This window comes from Stereum hirsutum (assembly GCF_000264905.1).
Source record: "Stereum hirsutum FP-91666 SS1 unplaced genomic scaffold STEHIscaffold_13, whole genome shotgun sequence".
Taxonomy (NCBI): Eukaryota; Fungi; Basidiomycota; class Agaricomycetes; order Russulales; family Stereaceae; genus Stereum; species Stereum hirsutum.
The window spans coordinates 203842-227304 of NW_006763143.1; the positions used below are offsets into that span (position 1 = coordinate 203842).

General features: G+C 51.9%; 7 protein-coding genes across 7 annotated transcripts; 4 read left to right on the forward strand and 3 right to left on the reverse strand.

The window, feature by feature from the left end:
• Position 1: 1 nt before the first annotated feature.
• On the forward strand, positions 2–2662 carry STEHIDRAFT_170553 (aryl-alcohol oxidase-like protein; the record flags this gene model as incomplete). Its single annotated transcript, XM_007307314.1, has 13 exons — positions 2–128; positions 197–275; positions 329–489; positions 550–656; positions 710–743; positions 796–963; positions 1026–1214; positions 1273–1445; positions 1511–1747; positions 1809–1893; positions 1959–2180; positions 2232–2353; positions 2411–2662. 13 exons carry the CDS (start codon positions 2–4, stop codon positions 2501–2503), a joined length of 1797 nt encoding a protein of 598 aa, XP_007307376.1. The 3' UTR covers positions 2504–2662.
• A 366-nt stretch (positions 2663–3028) lies between these two features.
• Positions 3029–3969, reverse strand: STEHIDRAFT_123678 (uncharacterized protein; the record flags this gene model as incomplete). Its single annotated transcript, XM_007307315.1, has 3 exons — positions 3664–3969; positions 3241–3601; positions 3029–3177 (listed from the first exon to the last, which is right to left on the reverse strand). Exons 1-3 carry the CDS (start codon positions 3935–3937, stop codon positions 3030–3032), a joined length of 783 nt encoding a protein of 260 aa, XP_007307377.1. The 5' UTR covers positions 3938–3969.
• Positions 3970–5639: 1670 nt separating this feature from the next.
• On the reverse strand, positions 5640–11135 carry STEHIDRAFT_159821 (cysteine proteinase; the record flags this gene model as incomplete). The annotated part of the gene is made up of 13 exons (XM_007307316.1): positions 5640–5714; positions 5779–6174; positions 6233–6418; positions 6479–6722; positions 6789–6906; positions 6971–7663; positions 7725–7884; positions 7947–8035; positions 8102–8210; positions 8286–8812; positions 8889–9268; positions 9328–9420; positions 9484–11135. The coding sequence occupies 13 exons, from the start codon at positions 11133–11135 to the stop codon at positions 5640–5642; spliced, it is 4722 nt and encodes a 1573-aa protein (XP_007307378.1).
• A 672-nt stretch (positions 11136–11807) lies between these two features.
• STEHIDRAFT_170556 (uncharacterized protein) lies at positions 11808–14893 on the reverse strand. Its single transcript, XM_007307317.1, has 7 exons — positions 14690–14893; positions 14566–14585; positions 14350–14494; positions 14125–14276; positions 12709–13699; positions 12446–12611; positions 11808–12356 (listed from the first exon to the last, which is right to left on the reverse strand). The coding sequence occupies exons 1-7, from the start codon at positions 14785–14787 to the stop codon at positions 11931–11933; spliced, it is 1998 nt and encodes a 665-aa protein (XP_007307379.1). The 5' UTR covers positions 14788–14893; the 3' UTR covers positions 11808–11930.
• Positions 14894–16433: 1540 nt separating this feature from the next.
• STEHIDRAFT_83219 (ferredoxin reductase-like C-terminal NADP-linked domain-containing protein) lies at positions 16434–17942 on the forward strand. The gene is made up of 6 exons (XM_007307309.1): positions 16434–16552; positions 16623–16852; positions 16941–17230; positions 17297–17342; positions 17408–17685; positions 17762–17942. The coding sequence occupies exons 1-6, from the start codon at positions 16508–16510 to the stop codon at positions 17875–17877; spliced, it is 1005 nt and encodes a 334-aa protein (XP_007307371.1). The 5' UTR covers positions 16434–16507; the 3' UTR covers positions 17878–17942.
• Positions 17943–20052: 2110 nt separating this feature from the next.
• STEHIDRAFT_123681 (uncharacterized protein) lies at positions 20053–20722 on the forward strand (the record flags this gene model as incomplete). Its single annotated transcript, XM_007307318.1, has 4 exons — positions 20053–20112; positions 20185–20253; positions 20333–20608; positions 20671–20722. Coding segments are annotated over exons 1-3 (290 nt in total), but the record flags the coding sequence as incomplete, so codon positions are not given.
• Positions 20723–21872: 1150 nt separating this feature from the next.
• On the forward strand, positions 21873–23110 carry STEHIDRAFT_63208 (UbiA prenyltransferase; the record flags this gene model as incomplete). The annotated part of the gene is made up of 6 exons (XM_007307233.1): positions 21873–21945; positions 22025–22181; positions 22244–22309; positions 22363–22508; positions 22573–22672; positions 22735–23110. The coding sequence occupies 6 exons, from the start codon at positions 21873–21875 to the stop codon at positions 23108–23110; spliced, it is 918 nt and encodes a 305-aa protein (XP_007307295.1).
• Between the last annotated feature and the right edge of the window lie 353 nt (positions 23111–23463).

The following is a 23463-nucleotide window of genomic DNA, read 5'->3' on the forward strand; positions in this document are numbered from 1 at the left end:
GATGTCTCCTTCTCGGACTTCGCTCCTAGGTTCTCTTCTTCTCTTGAGTTCTGCGGCCATCGACGCGAAACTTCTCGCAGAGCCGTCCTCGATCCTCAACAAGACATATGATTTCATCGTCGTGGGCGGTACGTCACGTTCATCTACCGTCTCTTGAGGACCAGTCTCCCTGACGTTGGCGATATTATCCGGATAGGTGGGACTGCCGGGTCCGTCGTGGCTAGTAGACTGAGTGAGACGAGTGCAAGCGTTCTCCTCATCGAGGCTGGTCTTGAGTACGTCTTTATATATTCATCGGCCTCCACTCAATGCTCATGTCTTTCAATAGCAACGCCAACATCTTCGACGCCGAGGTTCCATGGTTCTGCTTGGACATGACCCCGAACCAGCCTTGGGACTGGAATTATACGGTCACAGCTCAATCCGCGCTTGATAACAGGACGTTCCCATATCCTCGTGGAAAGCTCTTGGGAGGAAGTAGCTCCGTCAGTGCGTGATATTTCCCTTTTTATATGCGAGTGCAGTAATTCTTATTGGGGGTTCAACCAGATTTCTTGGTCTACAACTACGGTGGTTCCGATGACTTCAATCGCTACGCGAACGTGACGGGCGATGATGGTTGGTCCTGGAACGGGCTCGAAGCTTACAGGGACAAGGTGAGTACTCCTCATGCACTTTTCAATTGCAGCGCTGATCTCAAGCTGTATAGACTGAACATTTCGTTCCTCCGCAAGATGGGCACAGTACGTAATGTCTAATCATCGATGCCTCTTAAACTGACAACTATTTTTTCAGATACTACTGGCCAGTATATCCCGTCCGCGCACAGTACCAACGGAACGCTCTACACTTCCTTGCCCGGTTACCCCACTGGTATCGACAATATGCTCGTCCAGGCCGCCAACCAGCTCCCAGAATTCCCTTACACCGAGGACATGAACCAAGGCAACGAGATCGGCTTGGGTACGTTTCAACTCATGCAGAGTCTTGTTGGTGTCTTTATTCACCTCGACGTCTTGATACAGGTTGGGTCTACGCTTCGGCTGGGTATGGCACGCGCAGTAGCGCCGCTACTGCGTACCTGACCTCAGATGTCTACTCCCGGAATAACCTCGACGTACTCGTTAAGCACCAGGTCCTCAAGCTGGTCAGCAACGATTCATCCGCCGGTTCACCTGCGTTTACGTCCGTTCAATTCGCCGCCTCTCCTGATAGTGAGTTAACCTTCATTCCATCCCCGTCGACTTCGATTGCTGATCCTGTCACTCGTAGGCACCATCTATACCATGAACGCCACTAAGGAGGTCATCCTGTCCGCCGGCTCCATCGGTACCCCGCAAATCATGATGCTTTCCGGCATTGGAGACTCTGCTCAACTTGAGCCTCTGAACATCACCACCATCGTCAACTCCACTCAAGTCGGCCGAAACCTGCAGGACCACCCAGTGCGTCATTTCTCCTCAGATCACTCTTACTCAGCATAGCCAAAGACTCAACATTTCTCGTTCAGCTCCTTCCTAACCAGTTCTCCGTCAACTCGACTGACACGTTCGACGAGGTGCTCCGCAACACCACCATGTTGAACGGCCAGATTGCGGAATGGAACAACACGAAGACTGGCCCTCTTGTGAACACCCTTACGAACAGCATTGGCTGGTTCCGCGTGCCTGATAACTCGAGTGTTTGGGAGACCTACGACGATCCTTCAGCGGGTCCCACTTCCGGCCACTACGAGTTCGTTTTCGCCGTACGTCACTCCTTCCGCCCTCCGATCCTTACAATCCACTAAAATGTGCCCTTGTACTTAGAATGGCTTCGTCGGCATCATCCAAGATACTCCCACCTCTGGAAACTACCTCACGGCTATCACCAATCTTGTCACTCCGACCTCTCGTGCGCCTCACGTCTTGATCTGTTCGTCGCGCTCCTTGTACTGATCTTTGAGAATGTGTGCACAGGCGGAACCATCACGCTCAACTCCAGTAGCCCGTGGGATTATCCCTTGATCGATCCTGCCTTCCTCAGCGAAGAAGTTGACCTTGTTCTCATGCGCGAGGCATACAAGGCTGTCCGCGTCTTTCTGTCGGCGCCCGTCTTCGACGGGTACATCATCGGGCCTTACGGGGCTGCCAACGCCACCTCAGACGACGACATCGATGCATACATTCGCAACCTTACCAGTGAGTTGCTAGCCACTGAGGCACTGTCGGTTTCCTGACGATACTGCATAGCATCCGTGTGGCACCCTGTCTCGACTGCCGCCATGGGTGCGAAGGACTCTGACAGTGTCACCACGCCCGATCTTTTGGTCAGGGGAACTACCGGCCTCCGCGTCGTCGATGCATCCGTTATGGTGAGCACGCTGATTCCTTCCATCAAGTTTTCATTACTGACCTCAGTCTATCATTAGCCGTATGTCCCAGCTGCCCATCCCGAGGCCGGAATTTACCTCATCGCAGAGCGCGCCTCCGACCTCATCAAGAGCGCTTGGAAGCTCTCATAAATATCCGATATGCGTCTCTTCAACTTAGACTAAGTTATCTATGTCCTTGGCGATGATCACCTCAGGCTTTACACTCATGCAATCCTTCTCCCTTCACTCTCGTTGAATATTATCCCGTTCTCTGCATACACTAATCACCACGGTGATTCTTTATCCTTTACATAATTCCTTCTATACACCTCTTATCTTTGGTGGTTCATAGCCGCCTCCTAATCATAGTTTGATTGTTGCTTTCCTCGAGGATACAAGATGCGTGCAGCGCGAATCAGCTTTTGTACCGCAATGGTATGGCCCACAAATCCCCATGGGTAAATACTGCAACGGGTAGTGTCCTGAGCACTCGACTGTCGTCATCACAAAGTGTTGCACTACGGTGCCTTGTTTTTTTGTCCATGAAGCTGGTGTATTGTGACCCAGCGCTTAACACGACGACATAGAAGGTGCCTTGGAGGACCATTCCCTCGTGCGTAGGATTACATTTCGAAGGATAGGACGATTATGATCGGTGTACATATAGTAGGTCATGTCAGGTCGTACTGGTTGGTTCGTCCTTCCTTCTGAACCTGAAAGGTAGCTCCAGCTCGGTGACAAGATCGTCCACCTCATCTTCATCGTCTGAACAATAGATGGGCACGAGCGCGAATCCGCACACCAATCTATGCTCGACCCAGTCTCTGTCATTGATTGACAACGGTCATGAGTCTTCATTTATAAGGAAAAGTAAATCAAAGTCGTACCTTTTCTGGCAAGCCGGGCCACAATACTCAGTCCTGTGGCATGCACTGCAACGCGCCGTCACTCTTCCCTTACATCCACGTCTCCCGCAGACTCTGTTCATGAGACAGTCCCTATATAGATGATTCAATTGGAGTAAATTCTGAAGATGTATATCTTCGTCCCAATTTAACTCATTTTCATCAATGAACTCCGGTGGCGATGGTCGGTCGGCGCCAGCGGATGCGGCGTCGAGCAATGCACGCATAGAGGCGGCTCGAGGGAGTTGTGCGCGAATGAGTAGTAGGAGTGATGGCTTGCGACGGCAGACCTCTACGAGATCGGTGAACACCCCGCTTACGTGCCATGAAGTGCGGTAGTTGTCTGGATTCTCTGATCAGCTCCGAGCTTTGCGAGTTGCAGAGAGAGCCTTCAAGCAAACGTACCCATAAGCTCTTGGCGGGTTGCATAACGAGGAGGAGCAGCGTCAAGAGCATCGAACAGTCCTGCGTGCACCAACGTCTTGATGAATACACTGACGTCTTCCACACGCATTTCCTGTAGCTCATGCAGCGTTCGACTCGCAAGCTCGAAGACTTCACTGAATATCTCGTCCCGAACATTTTTAGCTGTCCCTTGGTCGTATGTTCGTGCTTTTATAGGGCGCCATATCAGGAGAAAAAGGGCCTTCCACAACGATGTGGCCCGAAGAAATGTCATGATAAAGTCGTGGCGAGCGGTGCCGAGGATAACGTCGAAACGGATCTCACCTTCGTCGAGGGCAGCGTCGAGAAGGGCTGACAAGAACCTTGGGACATTCGATATTCGCCCTTCATCGTCATCGGGCCAGTCGGGAGAAAGAGACTCGGTAAATTTGGCGAAGAACCTCTTGGTCGAACCGTTACTTCCTCGTAAGATATTAGCGAATAGTGCCCCCTGGTGTGCCATTTTGAGTGACGAGGATGGAAGAAGACGAGTTGCATTAATTGCATCTTCCACCACTCCCCCGAACGTACTGAGTTCCCAGAATGAGCTTGCTTGTTGCCAATATCTCGCGGCGAGGGCGACAGTACGATCCGCGTGGTTATGATATACCTGTTAGGATCGATATCAGCGATTGGCCAGTATGCAGATAGGGATCTATCAAGGAACGAACTTGGAGAGCTGAAGGATCATACTTTGGGACAGACTGGAGGAGCGGCTGGACGGTGAGAACCCATTCGTCTCGAGCAGTATCTGAGTGTGCCGCATCCGTTTTGGGGTTTGTGTCCCATAACTGTAGTACAACAATTATTAGCAAATGTCAGACATCAAACTGGACTGTCTCTTACGCGGTTAATCATAGCCGTCCAGTGTGTTTTCATGGCGGTGACGAACAAAGCATTAATGGCTGGTGGATCCTTGTTATGACGTGACATAAAGGAGACGTTGAGTATGGACAGGGGTCCATAGTACGTAGCGTAGTCCTACAGTGCCCAAGTGTAAGAAGGCATCACAGCAGGAATACACGGAAAACTCGATCCGTACTTTGGCCCTTTCGTCGCTTCTAGCCTTCCCGCGTGCGACTTGGGCCTCTTGAAGCTTTGTAACATCATACATGATCCAAGATCTTAAGTTGACCAGTCACAGTTTTGCATAAGACCTCCACCACGCCAGCCTGGACGAGGCTATACCAAACAGGATTCCCCAAATCGCGGCGAGCAGCGCGATCGAGAACCTCCAGCACTGGGACGATGTCCTTCGGAAAACATGGATAGTGTCAGAAATTATATGGGCCGAGGATCGATTTATACCCATACCGAAACAGTGTCTCCCCATTTGTTTCGCACACCTTCGATAGGCTGCAGATCGAAAACATCCAGAACCCGTCGAGTATTCGAGGTGAGACGTCGGATCCATCTTTCTTCGATTTCTTTATCAGGCTCCAGAAGTGCATAGACTCTCGTGGTAGACGATGTTGACTTTGGTGGCATGTCAATCTGAGCAGGCAAGCAAGAGAACTCAACAGGACCAGAACTGACAGGAGAAGCGGAGTCACGGTCCAAGTTCAAACTCTGTTGCGTCTTGGTTGCGTCTGTTCGCCGCGCGCTCTATAGTGAGGAGGAACGATTGTCTTCCTCGAGCCGCGCGCATGCCGGCGCGCTGTTTCCGATTTCGCAAATTTGCCGCCACTGTGGCCCTCTTTAGTTGTAATAGCCTCCAGCTCACTCCAGCTGCAGCTGGCTATTCGTCAAGGACAATTGGGAGTACATAGTATTGGACAAAAATATGCCCCACGAGACGATTATGAGAACAAAAATCAAAATGATGCAAGGGAAGTGCATTAGTATACAGTGCATGCGTAGCTAAAACAGTCGGCGGGGTATGATGATGCCTTCACAAGTCCATTATCCGCCATACATTTACAGATCCATTATACACTTTACTTTGAGTTCGTCTCCAAATCACGTCGATGAATTGTATCAATATGTTGCGTTCCCTTCTTCACAAAGACGAGCTATGACACGATACATTAGTATCGGCGTTCACAAAAAGGATACCATGAGAGGCGACAAACGTACCAAATACGGGTTCGCTGTTGACCCCGTCGTATCCGCCAATACCTCATCCTTCGGCACCTTCGACACATCAGAATCATTGTATTTGAACCATTGATCTGGGTTATCAGGGAGGTTTCGAGAATAGAAGAAATAGTGGCCCCAAGACGGTGATGAGCCGCGATGTATGAACACGGAAGTAAGCTCGTATTCCGCTCGTTGGTCGTTCGCCCAGACATCTTCCAAGTCGCCTTTCAGCTTTGTGGCATGGGTACGTAAGGAATCGATCTCTGCTGCTAGGTATGGTTGCTCGGCATTGAACAAGGAGACAAGGTCCTCGTCGAATTCGGGAAGCTCGACGGAGTCCTGTTTCTTAAGGAAGTCGAGCGCGTTACCAAGTGCGGGAGCAAACGGTGCATGCTGATGACAGTGCACAAATTAGCAGAGGTTCGTAGACGCAGGCAATGAGCATTCTTACTTTCCCTGCCGTTAGCAAGTGCAGGCGCTCGCGACATGCATTCAGTTCGGCCTGGATGACCTTCGCTCGTTCCTTCTTCTCCGGGTTCGCACTATCCAAGAATCGGTCCATGTAGATCGTTTCCCCGAACTTCAGGTAGACCTGCGACTTGTACGGCTGTAGTGTCTCCCGATCGAATTGCCCCCTCTAAAAGCCAACGATAAGCGTCGACTCGCTTCAGAACGGAATCCAACAGACGATGCTCACCTGCAGCTGAATTTGCAGTATTGGCGGTACGTCAACGAGGGTGACCTCCATATGCGCCTTCTTGCTCTCAAACTCCACTTCATCGTCGAAGTAACCTGCCAGACCGTCGTACAGGTCGTAGCCTTCTCTGGTCACGTTGACAGGAAGAAGGGAATATAGGTCTTCGCGTTCATGAACTGACGATCGACTTTGCGTCTCCTGGGGTACAACGCTGACCCGTTGCTTGACAGTGCCAAAGAACAGTCTACACGAGGCAAATATAACGAAATAAGAATGGTAAGTTGACGGCTTAATGGTTAACGGAGCGCACCTTTTCACTACACTGGTCTTGTCCGGTTCTGAAGTATCGGTCCCGTCAAACTTCAGCAATGCCGCCTCGATCTGGAAGATACAGTTGTCCATACACTCCGAAACATCATGTTGCCGGCCTACAAACCGGAGTGTATGAGCATATTTCCGTCGTCCTGAGCGAATAGACAGTGGACCACATACCAAACATCATGACAGAGTCGGACGCCGGCTTTCTTGGGGGAAGTGGTGGCGGCTTCGGCGCCACTTGCTGCCCGCTCGCTTCCTGTGGCCCCTCCACCACCTCCACCTCCATGACCTCGTCCTCCCCATCCTTCCCGCCACCTCCTACCTCCGCAGCTTCCAAAGTCCGCCGTCGAACGGGGTCCTGCCCAACCGGGCTTTCCAACATCGCATCCGTAGGCGAATGCTCATACTTCGCAGCTCCCAAAGGCGGAACGATGACATAATTCTCCTTATCCAGATCCACGTCCATGTCCGCAAACGTCGTCCTCCTTTCTGGATGCGACACAGATTCCCTCGTCCGCTTTCCAAGCACAGAAGACGACGACGACGAGCCTTCGCCCGGAGATCCGGGTCCGGTGTAAATAGACCCAGGAGATGCGGCGCTAAGAGGTAATGGAACGTCCGCTGGATTGGGTTGAGACGTGAATTGGGCAGGTTCGGCGGTGAGCATGTGATGAGAGCCAGATGGTCCGTCGTCGACGAGTGTGGCATCGGTGTCGTTCGACGTATCCGTCCCGCCACGTTCGAAATCATCCTCCTCTTCGTCTTTGGAGGTGATGAGAGCGAGTTTGGCGAGTTCGACGGTGGGTGTGACGGCTGGATTATCGCAACTTTCGAGCTGTTCAAACAGTTCTGCAAGTTGACTCACAACTGGCGTACATTTCTCGTCAGACGGCATATTCTGTGAGTGGAAGTGAACGGAGTTACTTACACTTCTTCGAACGCAGGATTTCCCTCCGCGTGACATTCCGCCCGCCCACACGATGCCGCTTCAGATCATCATCCGTCAACTTGTCCTCGTCAATAGATTTGAGCTGGGCATTGATCAGAGGGGCGATCGCGTCCCGCAGTTCTTTGATGGTGTAGAAGTACTATAATTGCCAGATAACACATGAGTCTGTGCGACTCGAGGGAGAAAGAGAGTCGAAAATACCTGGAGGAGGGAATTGAGATAACATGTGTTCCCGAGTTGATTGAGACCGCGAGGCCAGTCTGAACGAGTGGGGACTATAACTTCACCAGCTGTGTAGTAGACGGCAATGAGAAAACGGGTTACAGAGAACCAAGATATTTCACAGAGAAACTTACGATCGACGCCAGTAGTGAGGAACTGCCTCAGCCGTTCACTATCTCTCGTCTCTGCGATCACGGCCAAAGCCTCACGCATCGTATCTCCCGAACTCGGCTGGTCCTCGATCTACACAACCATTCCCAAAAAATTAGTTCGTCCCGTCTGGACACAGACTGTAAGCGCGTAAGAACGAATGCTCACCCTCATGGAGAAAATAGTGATCAACATCGACTCGTCCACATCCTGCGGCACATCCAACGTCGTAAACGCCCTATCCGGCGTCATCTTCGTCCCCAAACTCTCCTCCTCCCACAGCTTCATCATTTCCCTCGAGCCCTTAACCTGCGCCACCCTCAAAAACGCCTCCATCACCTCCTCGTACTTCGCTTTCCCTCCCCCACCAGCACCGACAGCTCCCGCGGTCTGCCACACCCTCTTCTTCGCATCCTTCCAAGCATTGATCACGAACTCTTCCTCGACTTCGTCGTCTAGTTCTACGCCGAGGGCGCCGTGCTGTCCGAACCCGAGGAGGGCGATGGAAGAGGCGTAGTCTTCGGTTGTGAAGCGGTGCCGGGAACGTTCTTCGATGATGAGGTTTTGTAGTTCGTCTGGGAGGATCTCCCCGTTGGCGGAGAGGGCTTGGAATATCTTGATGTAAGCCGTGAAGTAGTCGATCATCCCCGCAGGGTCGCAGCGGCATTGAGCCAGGTAGGCAAACACGAGAAGTTCTGTATCATCACCGCCGCGAATAATAAAGATGAGCTATCCATGACCAACAAATGGTGAGAGAAAAAGTGAACGTACGAGGGGAATACGTAGACTGCGTCATCCCCAACACCTCCCACGCATGTATCAGCTCCGAATTATACCTCAAAGCCAACGGTATCTCCCCCCTCGGTATCTGGTCCGGATGGGCACCCAGCGCCTCCTGATAATGTTCCCTCTGGCTAGTAACGGTAACCCACGGTCTCGCAGCCCCATGATCCTTCAGCTGTGGCGTGAACCGAGTCTGATACTCGACCGCCCATGCGCTGAGCTCGATCCATCCACGGAGGAGTTTCGCGCGGCTTTGGCGGCCTTGAGGTGTGACGAGGTCGATAGTGGGTGGGTAGAGCCCGAAGGAGGCGTCCGTGCCTGCTCCGTCGTCCTTGAAGTAGAATCCGAGCGACTCGAAGATGGTATGCCTAGAATGCGAGAAGTATCAGTATGTTCGGTGTGGCGGTAAAAGAAAATGGGATCATACACGGTCTCGTCGTATCCAATTTTCTTCTGGAATGTTTGTTTATTGACGGGCACAGGGCGATTCTCTCTCTCCCATACCTTCTTCTCGATGACCCTGTAACATCGTCAGCCACTCCACCCAACGACACACAAAGCAGAAACCGATGGTCGAACGTACTTCAGAATAAGCTCTAGAGCGATCAACGCTGTCGTCGGACCATTCTTGCCCACGATCGGATTCTCCGTCTTCGTCTTGACGAGCTGGTCGATATGTTTCGCCTCCACAACTCCAGGAAGCACCTCCGATGAAGCGACACAATACAGTGAGCACTGACAACACACGTAAAGATCGAGCAGGTCGGTCTCTTCGTCTTCCTCCTCCTCTTCAGCCATCACACCCTCCATCGGCACCGCATCGTCGGGTCCCTGACTCTGCACAACGTCCATATCACTCTCAGACTTCTCTTTCTTCACCTCCGCTTGATCTCCTTCCGTCTCCGCCTCCTCGTCCTCCTCCCCCGGCTTTACCTTCCGTTCCCAGTCTCCCCTCCTGAACGGCGGCGTCAAATTCCTCCCCTCCACGGCCTTCTCATAAACATGAAAATGATGCGTCCTGTTCGCCTTCTTCCCACCCAACCCCTCCGCCTGCAAACAATTCCCCGTCTTCCGTCTCCTCGTCTGGTCCGGGAGCATGACCCCGTCCGGATGAGCTGCGAGGAACGATTTCGCGAGCGGCGGGAGTTGGGAGGATGATTTCCAGATGAGGAGCACCCAGCTGTTATGTTTCCGACAGTAATACGCGTTCGGATGTGGGATCGCCGTTCGTACTTCTTCAGCCGAGGGCGGAGGGACCGGTGGACCTGAAGTCACAGGAATCGGTTTCGGCGTACCCAGCGACAGAGACGACGCGCCCGCACTAGCATTAGAAGCGACCGAACCCGCGCGAGCATGGGCAGGACTGCTCGGTTGTGGTAATTTCGCGATATCAGGCGGCGTGACGCCCACGGAAAACAAGGTATGTTCCGCATCGTGCAAACATTCCACCATCAACGGCGGTAAGATCCCTCTCCCTGGCCTAGGCGGATCTTTCAATTTCTCTGGATCCCACCAGTTCGTTTCCTGTTCGAGATCGCGTCCGTCGATCTCGATGTTACGCAACGCGGAGTTCCACCCCGAAGCGGAGTAGTTCGTGCTGTCGAGGGACCAGTGGGCTGCGGCGTTGGACAAGGTGAGGTTATAGTTGTCGTTATTGTCGTTGTAGTTGTAGTTCGTCGTGCTGGAATCAGATGGGAAAAAGAGACCGGGAATGGGACTGGGCGTACGATTGTTGTTGGTATTGACCGCAGCCCCCCATTCGGCGTTCTGGCTCGGAGCTCCCCACGACGTCCCGGGAGCATAGTCATGGTGCTCCGTCGAGGCAGCAATGCCATCATCGATCCCCCACCCCGCAGAGCTCGAAGACGCCTGGCCGGCGAGATACAGAGGATTGTACGCGGCAGGAAGGGCTGAAGATTTGCCCCAGGTCGGAGTATCGGTATCGTCCTGTACGAGTTCGGGTTCGCGGAACGGGGAAGAACCCTCGTTGGGCAAGTTGACCGTCGTGTTTGAGGAGCCGAGGTTCTGGTTTTGGCTAGCGCTGGTAGAGGGACTGAGAGTGGGAAGGGGACGGGAGGGGAGGGGAGGAGGAACGAGGGAGGAACGAGAGGCGTTGGATGTGCTGTAGAATGAAGCGGGGTTGACGGAGGTATCCTTTGCGGTAGAAGAGAGGGTCGAGGAGACAGAGGTCCTCTTTTCAGAAGACTTTCCCTTGGAGTTGTCCGGGCTTGACATGACTGATCGTGTGCGGTGTGTTTGAGCTCTGTCCAGGCATGTTCGCGCGTCCGTATTGAAAGAAGATCGATAGCCTGGTAAGAATATACATCGATGGGTAGATACAGATAGTATCGCACCAAATTCTATCCCTTCGTGTTGCCTCCAAGGACGTGATGTCGTCGCAGATAGTCTAAAAGACGAAACATTGGTTCAGTACGAATAACGCATGCGTTACTCTGTCTACAAGTGGTCATCCGGGCAGAGGGTCGACATCACAGTTGTCCAAACACCTCCGACCATAAAAACGTCTCATTGATGTTGACATTCGAGCCACACCGATACACCCATTCCCCGCAAAATGCAACGCTTTGGCCACTCTTTCGCCAATTCAAAGTTCCTTCCAGTGTAGACAGAGAACGTAATCTATCACGACAATATCACGCACCGGTTTGAGACAGAGGTATCGCCTAAAGTCTTTCCTAGTGTTTAAATGCTTTCAGATCACGAAGAAAGGTATACAGTGGCGGTAAATGGCAAAAAAGGTTGAGTGTGTTGATCGTGGACGGATGAGCGTGAGTGGCCCAGGGCAGAGCCACGTGCTGCGGATGACGCGTACCGAAAGGTGTGGCCCATTTGTTTTGACCGTGCCACACCGAACGACAGCAGAACGACACACCAAATTTACCTGTTTCAATCCTTTTGTACATTTTGACCAATAAAATACCCTATGTATCAGGAGCCCGTTCAAGAAAAAGGTATATACATCGAAGAATAAGTTATTATCTCCACCGAGTCACTCTGCGAACCACCCAGTCATGGTCCCGGTTCAGGCGCCGCCGTTGAACCCGAAGGAACAGCCGTCACTGCCATTTCCCCTGGCTCGCGCACCACACCTCCTCCAGCCCCTCCTACGCCCCCACCACGCACTACTCCACCTCCACCTCCTCCCGTTCCGCCCCTCCCTCCCCCCGTAACAACCCACCTAACTCCCCTCCCGACCCCTCGCGCGACCCTCCCCACCGCCCCCCAACAACAATGCACCCCATAAACGATCCCCTGCAGACTCACCAACACCCCCGCAACGACCATCATAATCAGCGCGGCTTCGTTCCACGCCTGCCACGCCATTGATGCTAGGAAGACGATGAGGCCGAGGATAGAGATGAGGAGCCAGAACAGTGGGAGTCGGGAGGAGAGGGAGAAGAAGAAGTAGGAGGCGTAGAGGTCTGTTGCTAATGTCTGTGTGTATGTGTTTTTCAGGTTGGTCAGTCAGCGGGTTTGGGGGTGGATGTGAAGGCGGAGGGAGGGTAAGGGTAAGGGGGACGTACTTGGAAGCGAGCGACGTTGGTGCGGGAGTAGACGAGCATGAACCACGAGACCATGCCTAGCCCAATCGCAGCTGCGAGACTCGAGATCGTGATAGCGCGTTTGGCCATATTATCTGGTTGCCCGAAAATCGCATCCGGCGCAAATCCAAATGCCGCCGTATCCAATCTATTCACGACCAGCACGTCAAAAAAAAAATCATGAACATCAGTTTAGTGCTCTCAAGGAAATGAATAGAGAGGGAAGATGTGGAAAGAATGCGTACCCAGCAACGCCAAGCAACAACGTCCCGACATAATACCACTCACTCTGTAACGACCCCACCGTCCTCTCCAAATCCGCATCCGTCTCCGCCTCCCTCAACTCCCTCCAATACGTGACCGAATCCATAACCGACGTCGCCACCGACCTAGTCGAACCTGCTCTCGAGTTCGTGGATTGCGCCGTGATGTTGGAGATGGAGGATTGAGCCGTGATGTTGGAGAGGGAGGATTGGGCGCTGATGGTGCTGTCTTGGGACATGTAACGGGTGGGGAGAATCGAGGTGGCGATGTACGAGACGGAGCGGATGAGCAGGTTTGGTGGAGGTGGATGAGATGGGTACGAGTGCGGATCTGGGTGCGGATGTGAGTGGAGGGGTTTTGAGGAAGGATGTTTGGTACGGGGACGGGACCGTGACCGAGAGCGGGAGCGAGAGGAATACCGAGATGAAGGGTATGGTCGAATCTTAATATTGAACATCCGAATTCCTTCTTCGTCCATTGGTAGGATTTTCTCCGCCCCATCCTCATCCTCATCCCGGTCATAAATCGGAACCTCCTCTTCCTCCCCATAATCAGAACACTCCTCTTCCTCATCCTCATCGTCATACCCCATATGCACCCCATCCTCATCATCGACAAGATACCCCCTCAGCTGAGGCTTCATCTTCCGCCCCCTCCTCCTCCTTATCGTCGAACTAGGCGTCGACCCTGACCCCGAAGTCGGATCTATATCTACGAGAGTAGGTTCGGTGTTGGTCGGTGATTCAGAACCGTGGTCCGAAGACTCTGAATCGTCCGTTTCATGGTCATCATGGCCGTCAGAAAACGAGTGGTGATCGTCTTCGGCGTCTGAGAGAGTTGTGGCTGAAATGAGTGTTTGGGCGATGGAAGGTGGGGGGCGGACGCGGATGAGGAGCGTGGGGTAGGCGTGTTGGTTCTGTGCAGATTGTTTCCGGCCTTGGGAGGAAGCACGAAATAGTCGGACTTCGGCATCTACGAAAGAGAATTAGAGACCATCTGTCAGTTTATGCTCGATGTATTGCTCTTTAAATGTACAGGAAAGGAGGAGCCGGTAAACCGCCGGTTTATTCTCTTGATGAGCGTTACAGTGGGTGAAGTCGTGGCCTAGCTGCGCCACACGATCCATCATATGTTCACCATGATTAATGGCGGTCGAGTCGGTATATATATGAGTACTGTGCACCTACGTGTCCGTAGTATGCCAATAACCAACATTCCATTGAAGTTTAGAGGCCGTAGGCTATGAACAGCAACCACGGCCGACTTCCCATGAAACACGTATCCTTTCTTCATATAGACAAGGAGATCATTCCCAGACCACCCCAGAGCCCAACTGACACCCAGATTTGCGAAAGAGATGCGAAGGATGGTAGGTTTGAGGAGAAAACGAGACTCACGAGATCGACGATCCCCACCCTGACTCTTTACGATCTCTCCCAACCCCATCTTCCCACTAGCCACCAATTGTTTCTTCTTCCTACTCTTCTTGCTCGCCGAAGGCTTATGCCACACCTTAACGTCGACTTGGCTCGCGTGTCCCACGTCGTCGCTGTGAAATGCGGTAAGAGATCAGGATGATGACAATGAATGAAGGCCGCCGTGTTGTTTGGTGAAGAACGTACAGGATCAGAGACTGCTTCATGTTGGGATTTTGGCCGTCTACACCGAGTAGGATCTCGTGAGACTGATGTTCGTCGATGTCGAGGGTGACGATAGGTCTCCATGCTCGCTCAGGTCGAAGAAGACGAAGATTTCGTCCGCGAAGAACTGCATAGTTCACGAAAGGTCAAGATATGGCGCGTTTGACATCGTACAGAAGACTTCGAAATGGAGCATACCTAGAATATGCCACGAATGTCTGAGCAATAGCACAACATCAGTGTCAAAGCGTTCTTTGTTAGCAAAACGCGGAAGCACATTCAAGTTTCCGATCGTAGTCGGAGGCAAGCAGGTGCAACTCACGTCTCGGAAGTCGCCAACGGTACAGGTCCATTATGATGCTCATGCGCCGGCCCAGAACCAGTCTGAGCCTGCGCCTGGCGCGTTCGTGTTCGTGTCATGAGAATAGAGAAGGGTATCAAGAACCGCGAGAAAACGTCGGCGAGCCTACTTATACACAGCGATGAGGCTATGAGGGCTCCGAAGAAGACATCTCTTCACGATGCCGAATAAGCGCCCGCTGGATTTGGAACAAGGCTCTCCGCATGCGTGTGGCTTTTGGGCGCCAGTGGGTACGCTTAATTTGGTCAATACTTGCATCTTGACATCTCTACACTACGTAGGTCACACCTCGAGACGACTTACCATTTAGGCACGTAGGTTGATTGAATGGGTGGTGGTATTCCACAGTTGCCTCTGCAGGTTCCCGTTCAATTCCCGTTTGAGTGGCACTGATTCGAGGCAGGTTCGATGACATCATTGTGTCAAGGGCGCGTGGTATAGAAAGGGAACCGAGCGTTATGATTCTCATCATCCGTAGTCCTTACAAATATTCATCGCAAGCTCGAATGTCGAGTGAAACAGGGATAGGTACTGCGTTCGAAATCAAGGATCCACAAGGGTCTCCACGGAGGCCATACTCAAAAGCCGGTTTGAACAATCACCGGAACCCTCGCGCTGGCATCCAGAAATTGTGGTCGCATCAAAAGGCGACATAGATGCGGATACAAAGAATTGAAGATAGACTTAGCGGGATATGCACTTCTCGCAGGGCATCATCCCACTCATCATCCAAATCCACGTATGCTCCGATGGTTTCCGGATATGTGCCCTCCAAAGCCCAGACTATAATCTCTTCCAGACGTCGGAAACCTTGGATAAGATGTTTTCAGTCTTCTGTGCTGAGCCCAAATATCTTCCTGTTGAGAAAAACACGACTCAAGAGCCACCTTGGGCACTTCTGGATGCAACATCGGCGAGTTCTCCACGTCCCGTTTTGTCGACCCTCCTCTCTCCCGAAGCTCTTTCTGAGACTGCTTCGGACGGAAACACTGAAGTCGAAGACGTTCTCAGTGAGTTCGTCGGTGGTAGGGTGTGGAACGGAGAGGACATGGGCACGTATCGACGTTGAGCCTTGACCGAACGTTCGATGTTGCTTCGAGTGACTGCAGCAGTAGAATGACCCGAGAGGCTTTTAATTCCTCAAGAAATACCGATAGTCAACATATCGACAAAGGCTACGCTGCAATACACAAAGCGTTCTAAGATTGTTTCGATGGGTTCGATTCATGACTCGGAGGGTTTGGTATGAGATCATGGTGGCGAGGGTTATGCGGATGAAAGAGGTTCCAGAGATCCTTCTCGTCCATATAGGTTGGGTATATATATTGGCTAATTTTGTCGAGTTTTAAAAGAAGAGAAAGCGAGCATTGACTGTAGAGGAGCACGTTCCGAGTCGGTGGATCTGAGTTACGGCCAAAGAGAGCAATAGGAACGCTCAGCAAGTGCCATATTTCCAGTGAAGCTTCGCTCCGTGTCTACACTGACAGAGCAGTTAGGATTGCCAGAACCACCTAAGATCGTGAACTCGTTCGTCAACGGTGTATGGTGTACGGTGGGCTTCATCCCGAGTGTGGCCCAAGTTCAAGAGGGGAAAGTAAGCGCCGAAAGCCAATCAAAAGAGCAATATTGATCGCAAATGACTTCAGGCGGAAAGAAGGCGAGAACCGGAGTGCAACGAGCGCTAAAGACGAAATCGCTTTGCCGACGTGCGCGAGTGAAGGCGTCGACGGCTGACTGTGCTTACTCTCCGTTGCACTCTCGTCCAGACCACCATCTACCATGTCTTTCATTCGCCTTGCCACCCCATTGCGCTCAGCAGTGCCCGTGCGTTTCTCCTGAATTTTGTTGTGGATATAACGCTGATATCAAAGAAATTGTTTGGAAACATACACAGCGTACGGCTTACCGTCGTCTCTCCACACAAACGACCCCGGAGAAGAAATCCAACAACACGGCACTCTACTTCCTCGGCGCAGGTATCGCAGGTATCAGTGGTTACATCTACCTTACTGGCTCGGCAACCGCGAAAGTCAAAGCTACGAACACCGAATCTCCTCTCGACCCGAAGAGCTTCAAGGATTTCAAGCTGAAGGAGATTATCCCATATAACCATAACACCGCACGGTGCGTTTGTCCCACCTACTTTTGGCTGGCTCCATGCCCTCTTTTCATCGTGAATGTCTCTTGTCCTAACTCTCGATGAATCACACAGCTTCGTCTTCGAACTCCCCAACAACGAAGCCGCCCTCCTCCCCGTTGCCTCTTGCCTCGTCGTCCGCTCTCCCGAAGACCTCCCCGAAGATGATCCCCGCGCCCTCAAAGACTCCAAAGGCAAACCCGTCATCCGCCCCTACACTCCCGTTTCCCAACCCGACGAACCTGGCGTATTGACGTTGTTGGTCAAGAAATACGACAATGGTGTTGCGTCGAAGTACATCCATGAGTTGAAGGTCGGAGATAAGCTTGCGTTCAAGGGCCCGCTCCCGAAGTACCTGTATAAAGGTGCTTTTCATCTCGTTGTATCGTGAGGGTGCCTACGGACGTGGAGAGCTAAAATCAGCGTGACAGCCAACGAGTTCGAAGAGGTTGCGCTTATCGGTGGTGGTTCAGGAATGTACGTCCCTCTGTCTCGATCTCATACACATATCTCTAGAGATTCACTAACTTTTCCGTGAATAGCACCCCTCTCTACCAAATCCTCACCCACGCTCTCCCCGACCCCGCCAACAAAACCAAATTCACCCTCATCTTCGCCAACCTAACCGAAGAAGACATCCTCCTCCGCGAAGAATTCGACGACCTGAAGAAAAAGTACTCGGACAAGTTCGACGTCGTGTATGCCTTGGATAAGCCCAAGGAAGACTGGAAGGGCGAGACTGGACATTTGACGGGCGAAGTATTGAAGAAGTATCTCGCGAAGCCGGAGTTGGGCGAGAAGGTCAAGGTGTTCATTTGCGGTATGTACCCGAACGCTTTCTCTCTTCTGTTCGCCGTTGAGTGTGAGCGTGTGTGCTCATGTGTTACGTGGATCAGGACCTCCTGGGCAAGTCAATGCCATTGCGGGCAAGAAGGACGGGTACCAGCAGGGCCCTCTCGGCGGTATCCTGAAAGAGCTCGGATACAAGGAGGACCAGGTGTACAAGTTCTAGACGTCTGTATGATTACTCGGAGTCCTCTATGGGCGAATAGAGAATGTACGTGAATGACAATCTATCTCCTGAATATTCGGATGTGGGGGCCGGACGAGAGGCAGAGTTGCTACTGGGAAGCTGGATTGCCCCATAGCTCCTTCGTCTCGAGTACTTGAGGTCTCGGATAGGCCTCCCGAGCTCCGGCCACGACACTTACATTTGAAGACACTTTGCCATCTTCATGTCCATGCCCTGTGCGAGACGTCTTGACTGCTGCCATCCTCCTGCCGTGTATGTCGGGCGAGTGCTTCTCAGCGGTCACTCCGGCGATCACACTCCATTTCTTCCCTTCGGCTGCCTCCAGATAGCAGAGGCTGAGTTTATGTGCAGCTCTCGCATTATACCGTCAATGTTCCTCTATCTATGGTCACGAAGTCAACTCTGGGGAGTAGAAGTCGCGGTCGAAGATGGACTTACCGCTATTTGAGAGTGGACCTTCTCTTCACTTTCATTGTGGGCGACCGCATTCCCCGCATAATATGTCTAAACATTCCCAGATAGCGTGGATCTTTCTTGTCTCTTATTCGGGAGTCTTCTGCACGAGTGAACAACGTGCTCATTTTAGGTCGCCGTGGAAGGTTCAGCAGCGCCGCTGTTCGTTCTGTTTCAGTACCATGAGCCAGACGAGGGCTTCGGAAAGCTTGTTCAACTGACGATCCGTTCTTCGACTCCCAAATCGGGATACTCGGGGTGTCGAGGTGCATATTTATCCGACATACCCATCTCTTTTTCTCCAATATTTCTCCGTTGACCATCCCTTGTTATTGCCCCGTCCAGCAGGTTCAAACTTGGTCTAGTTCAGTATTGAATGGGATGTGGCGCGTTATTGCACGCCACAGATTGATGAGACCGACATTTTATGACGAGTGGCGCAACATAACGGCCGGGCTGGACACAGTGTCGAGCCTCTGATCTCTCATTATGGGAGCCATACTACATCCCTCGATACCGGCTCATCGACTTCTTATAGACGTAACCCCGATACAAGTCCCAGCATCGTGTCAATCAAGCTCGATGTCTTCCCTTCTTACCTCCCTGCCTTCCCGCGTTCCGCACACTGGCAACTGGAATACCATCCACCCGCTGCTCTGCAATCCCAAATCGCATCACCCTCTCTCCTTTTTCGTCGAACAATGAGCTCCTTCCGTCCGCGGGACCACCCCGTGCTACCCGGAGAGCAATCCATCATCCCTCGCCGTGCGCATCATCCCCTTCCAAACCGATGTCCGACGCCTAAATGAATCTCAACAAAGATGTAGTAAGTTGATGTACGACGCGCCCTCGCAATACTGGCCTCAAAAGCTCCGTTCTGAGACGAGCTCGCTGGATGATCAGAGCGATGCCCAACGTAACATTCTTTCCTATCCGGACAAGTGAGCCGATCCAGCTTTGTGCATTTGTAGCACCCCACCACGAGAAGTGAACATACCACTTTTGGCCCACCCGCGTCCTCATGGGGGCAACGATGACATAAACTACTCACAGCAGTGCCGTGGCCAGGATATGTCGGCCTGAGCAGTCGTTCTGTTTGTGGATATGTGGGACGACGAAGAGGCAGGATGTGACCGTCGCCGCGGTGATTGGTCGGTGTACGGGATGTCGGAGTGAGAGATGATCAGCAGAAGACCGTGGTACGTGCAAGTGGCAGGTGTTTGCTCCGTTTGGTGCAAACATTTGTGCGATGCAGGGGTTGTGCCACGGCGTGCGAGCCGTTTCGGGGTGGGCGTGCTGTGAGGCTTTGACTCTCAAGGGAGTGTCGGTGATTGTGAGCGCTGCTTATAACCCGTTGCAAAAGAGACCTCCCTCTCTCTACCCTGTGGTCTTTCGCGGGTTGTCATCTTCGATAGCTTAGTCGGCCTCTTACCCCCGTAATAGTCACTATTCATTGACATTGACATTGTCAGTATGCATTCGCGCACACGAGATCACTCTCTTCCATCAATCCACACCGTTCTTTCCCAAGCCACACATGCTTTGCGCCCCACCTCCGGTCTGTCGCACTCGTCTTCATTCTCTAGTCTCGCATCATCATCAGCGTCATCATCATCACATCGCGCGTCTTCAGAGGGATCATCGAGCAGTGGCCTTCCCGTACGCTCGAAGACTCGAGCTCGTCGAGTTCGTCGTAGCAAGTCTACACCTTTGACAAGGATACCGAGGCAACCTCCAGAATTCGAGGATGACTGGTCAATGGTTAGTATCCTATCATTAAGCATCTTGTAGGAGCCGCTAAGAGGTGAATAGCTGACCGTACGGTTTGGATAGAATACCATCGATCGCAGAACGTTGTCCGCGCCTTCGTCTTCCCCGCCTTGTCGATCGAGTTTCGCACTGGTGCGCCTTTTTACATGTCTACCTCCATCTATGAGTGGTAGTGATCGACTCGTACTGATAACGCTCTCGAATACCACAGCCGAACATATTCGAATCCGACCTCGAACTCGAAATCGTCGACTCGGACACCAAACATTGCCGCTCATGCAGCCCCGCTAACGACGACTGCGAAGAATGTTCATTATCATGGGCTCCCATGACCCTAGCACGGATCAGGAACAGTCGGCGACACAATAGCTCGAGTGCGAAGAGCGCTAGGTTTGTCACCATGGAACAGGGAGGAGGTAAAGCGAATAGGAGGGCGGTAGATGGAGAGACGAGAAGCCCGGGAGGTAGGAGTGTGGCACAGATGTTGGTGAGTGGATGTTACACTTTGGTACTGTTGGTCGATTTGTATCTGACATCTATATTGAATAGCGGTGGTTAGATTTGAGATGCTTCCAGCCACGGTGTCGTACTAGGTCGGCTCTGTAGACCCCGCACCCTTGATCTTGGTGGTGTTCTCAGCAAATTTGTGGCCATATCTTAGCTCTGTGCACCTACATCTGTGCACTATTGCTTCTGACTGAAGCTCTTTACTTCATTCCTCTCATCCTAATACTGTACCGAACTGCGATGTTGTTTGCTCGGACAACGCTCATCTTGCGCCACAACGGGTGGCGCCCGTGGGTCACACTGTCGTCGGAGTGCAAAACTGAGTATGTACCCAAGACTCTAGGGCTCATGCGCCCGGAACGAAATGCGCGATTCTCGTCAATCACTCATAGCAGCGTTAACGGGCTTGCGTATAATCAAGTCTCCCACAACCTTCTTGGCCTCAATTTCATCCCCCTCCCTATTACCAGCATAAGTGTGTTCGTGCTCTCACATCCTCCGCTAAGAGAAAATCCTTTATTTGCTCACGGAATCTACGGGCGTCTCCACAAGAAATACTTACTGCGAACGGGTGAAGATTATTGGCGGTACTGTAACATGTTCTATCGATAGTCGCACATCCTACAGCTCTAACCGTACGTCCTTCTCGCGGATCCACACACGATGAGCTGATGACTTTGTGTAACCTCTGAATAAACGACTTGGACCGCTGGTAACGTCGACTGCTCGGTCCCGTGATTCCTCCTTCATCAAGCTCGCGTACCGCCTCCGAATTTACCGTTGACACTCATTCAACAGATATTCCTTCATTCCTGGCACTGGGCATTGAACTACCCGTTGTTCCTGCGGCACTCGAGCTCTGACTTCCAGTCTTCACGTTTTTGGTAACCTGCACTGATCAGATGATAGCTACATGCCATAAAAAAAGTCTTCACCTATGCGACAACATAGACGAGGCAACTTCTATTTCGGATTCATCATTTTGAAGAACTTATTTTGAGACCATACCATGTGTCCGTACGTTCGAGCTCCTTGATGCCTTGACGCTCGAATAGTTGAAGATCAGATATCTGATTATATCTACCAATGGCATGAAACCACGGAGTTATACGCCACAGAAGAGCCCTTCGAGAGCATAAATAGTCGGTGAGGGCTCTATCGCTTGCGTATCGCTCATGCCTCGAATCATGCCCACCGCTCAGACAGACACAGAACCCAAAACTACAGTGCTGCCAAGATCAGTGATGTACGACTACTGGACCCTTACCCGCATGCACAAGTTTCCTCTAGGAAGTATCCTAGTCTTCTGGCCTTGTGGTGAGTCTCTCGCATACAGTTGTCTTTTTTCTTTCGAGCTGATTGTGGATTTCTCTCATACGGTTGTCCTTCGCTACAGCCTGGGGTACTTTGATGGCCGCAAGAGTTGTTCCCCTCACTGTAGCTGAAATTACCATGTATCTTGCGATGTTCGCACTGGGAAGCACGCTCCTCCACTGTTCCGTGTGTGTGATCAATGACATCTGTGACCGCGACTTTGATCGGCAAGTAGGCAAGTTGTCCTGAACGATGTGATTGGCGTGTTTACGCTGATGACTGAGGCTACATTCACAGAGAGGACAAGAAATCGGCCACTTGCTGTCGGTTCCATATCACTTGCTTCGGCATGGGTGTTACTCTTTTTGTTGACGACAGCAACCACGTCCATGCTTTTGTTCCTGAACAAGCAAGCGTGAGTTCTTTCAACCATGGAGAGTATCTCAATTGTGACCACTTGTTGACGCTGTTATACAGCGCTTTTTTTGCGACATTCGGTGTTTTTCCTTTGCACGCTCTATATCCGCTCATGAAGCGCTGGACTTGGTGGCCCCAGTTATGGCTTGGTTAGATCAATTCCTTGTGGCGGCTCCTTGTGCTTACTCACTGACGTGCTACTGCAATATTCAGGTTTCGCAATGAGCTGGGGCCTTCTGGTATCATGGCTAGCCGTCGTTGAAGATAAGGAGGACCCAACCGCCGTAATGGTCATGTTCGCTGGCCTCATCTGGTATGTGGTCTTCGCTGGTTGTTCAACTACGTGTGGCGATTGAATTGAAATTTTGTCCTTAGCTGGACCGTTTTCTACGACACGATCTACGCTTGTCAAGATCGTGAAGACGATATGAAAGCAGGTGTGAAGTCCACCGCATTGCTATTCGGAAAACATGTCCGAGCAGTCTTGACCGCTTTCGCCGCGGCTTTCGTCCTCTGCATGATCTACGCTGGAGTACTCAACGACCAGGGATGGGCTTACTTTGTTGTGTCGTGCGGTGGAGTGGGGGCCCATTTGTCCTGGCAGCTTCTGTCCTGGGACGTGGATGAGGCTCGGGATAGTGGTGCTAAATTTGTGGTATGTCCTCGCCTTTCTATTTGTGATGGTCATCCGCTTACGTTGTTTGTCTTGCATCAAGGCGAACGGAAACATGGGTTATATTATATTCATTAGAGCATATATGTGGCGGTTTGAAACGCTGGAGCCTCCGCCAGAGCTCGCTTCCTGATTGGCGGAGGGGTTGAATGTACACCTCTACATATATGCCCTATTGGCTTTCTCCTCGATCTCTACATCACTTCTTGATATCATGGTATAAACTTACGACGTTCAATATGTCCGCTTGATGTGAGTCTCATCCTGATATTAAATGTTTGCTGTACTGTTCTTCGTTGCGGTCTCATGGCAAGGATCTAATCCAATCAATTAGGCGCAGTGTTTCTACTAGGAGCCCAGCGATTGGGTCTCGGCCCCAATATTAGATGTAGCGCAACAGGGAAACACAAACGAGAAAGGCTGCTGACGCC

Coding starts and splice junctions, on each gene's coding strand:
- STEHIDRAFT_170556 (XM_007307317.1), bottom strand. CDS start 14,787: ATGACACGAACACGAACGCGCCAGGCGCAGGCTCAGACTGGTTCTGGG. Junction 14,586..14,689: donor CCGTTGGCGACTTCCGAGAC/GTGAGTTGCACC, acceptor GCTATTGCTCAG/ACATTCGTGGCATATTCTAG. Junction 13,700..14,124: donor GGGTGGGGATCGTCGATCTC/GTGAGTCTCGTT, acceptor TCTCTTTCGTAG/ATGCCGAAGTCCGACTATTT.
- STEHIDRAFT_83219 (XM_007307309.1), top strand. CDS start 16,508: ATGTCTTTCATTCGCCTTGCCACCCCATTGCGCTCAGCAGTGCCC. Junction 16,553..16,622: donor CATTGCGCTCAGCAGTGCCC/GTGCGTTTCTCC, acceptor AAACATACACAG/CGTACGGCTTACCGTCGTCT. Junction 17,343..17,407: donor ATCGGTGGTGGTTCAGGAAT/GTACGTCCCTCT, acceptor TTCCGTGAATAG/CACCCCTCTCTACCAAATCC.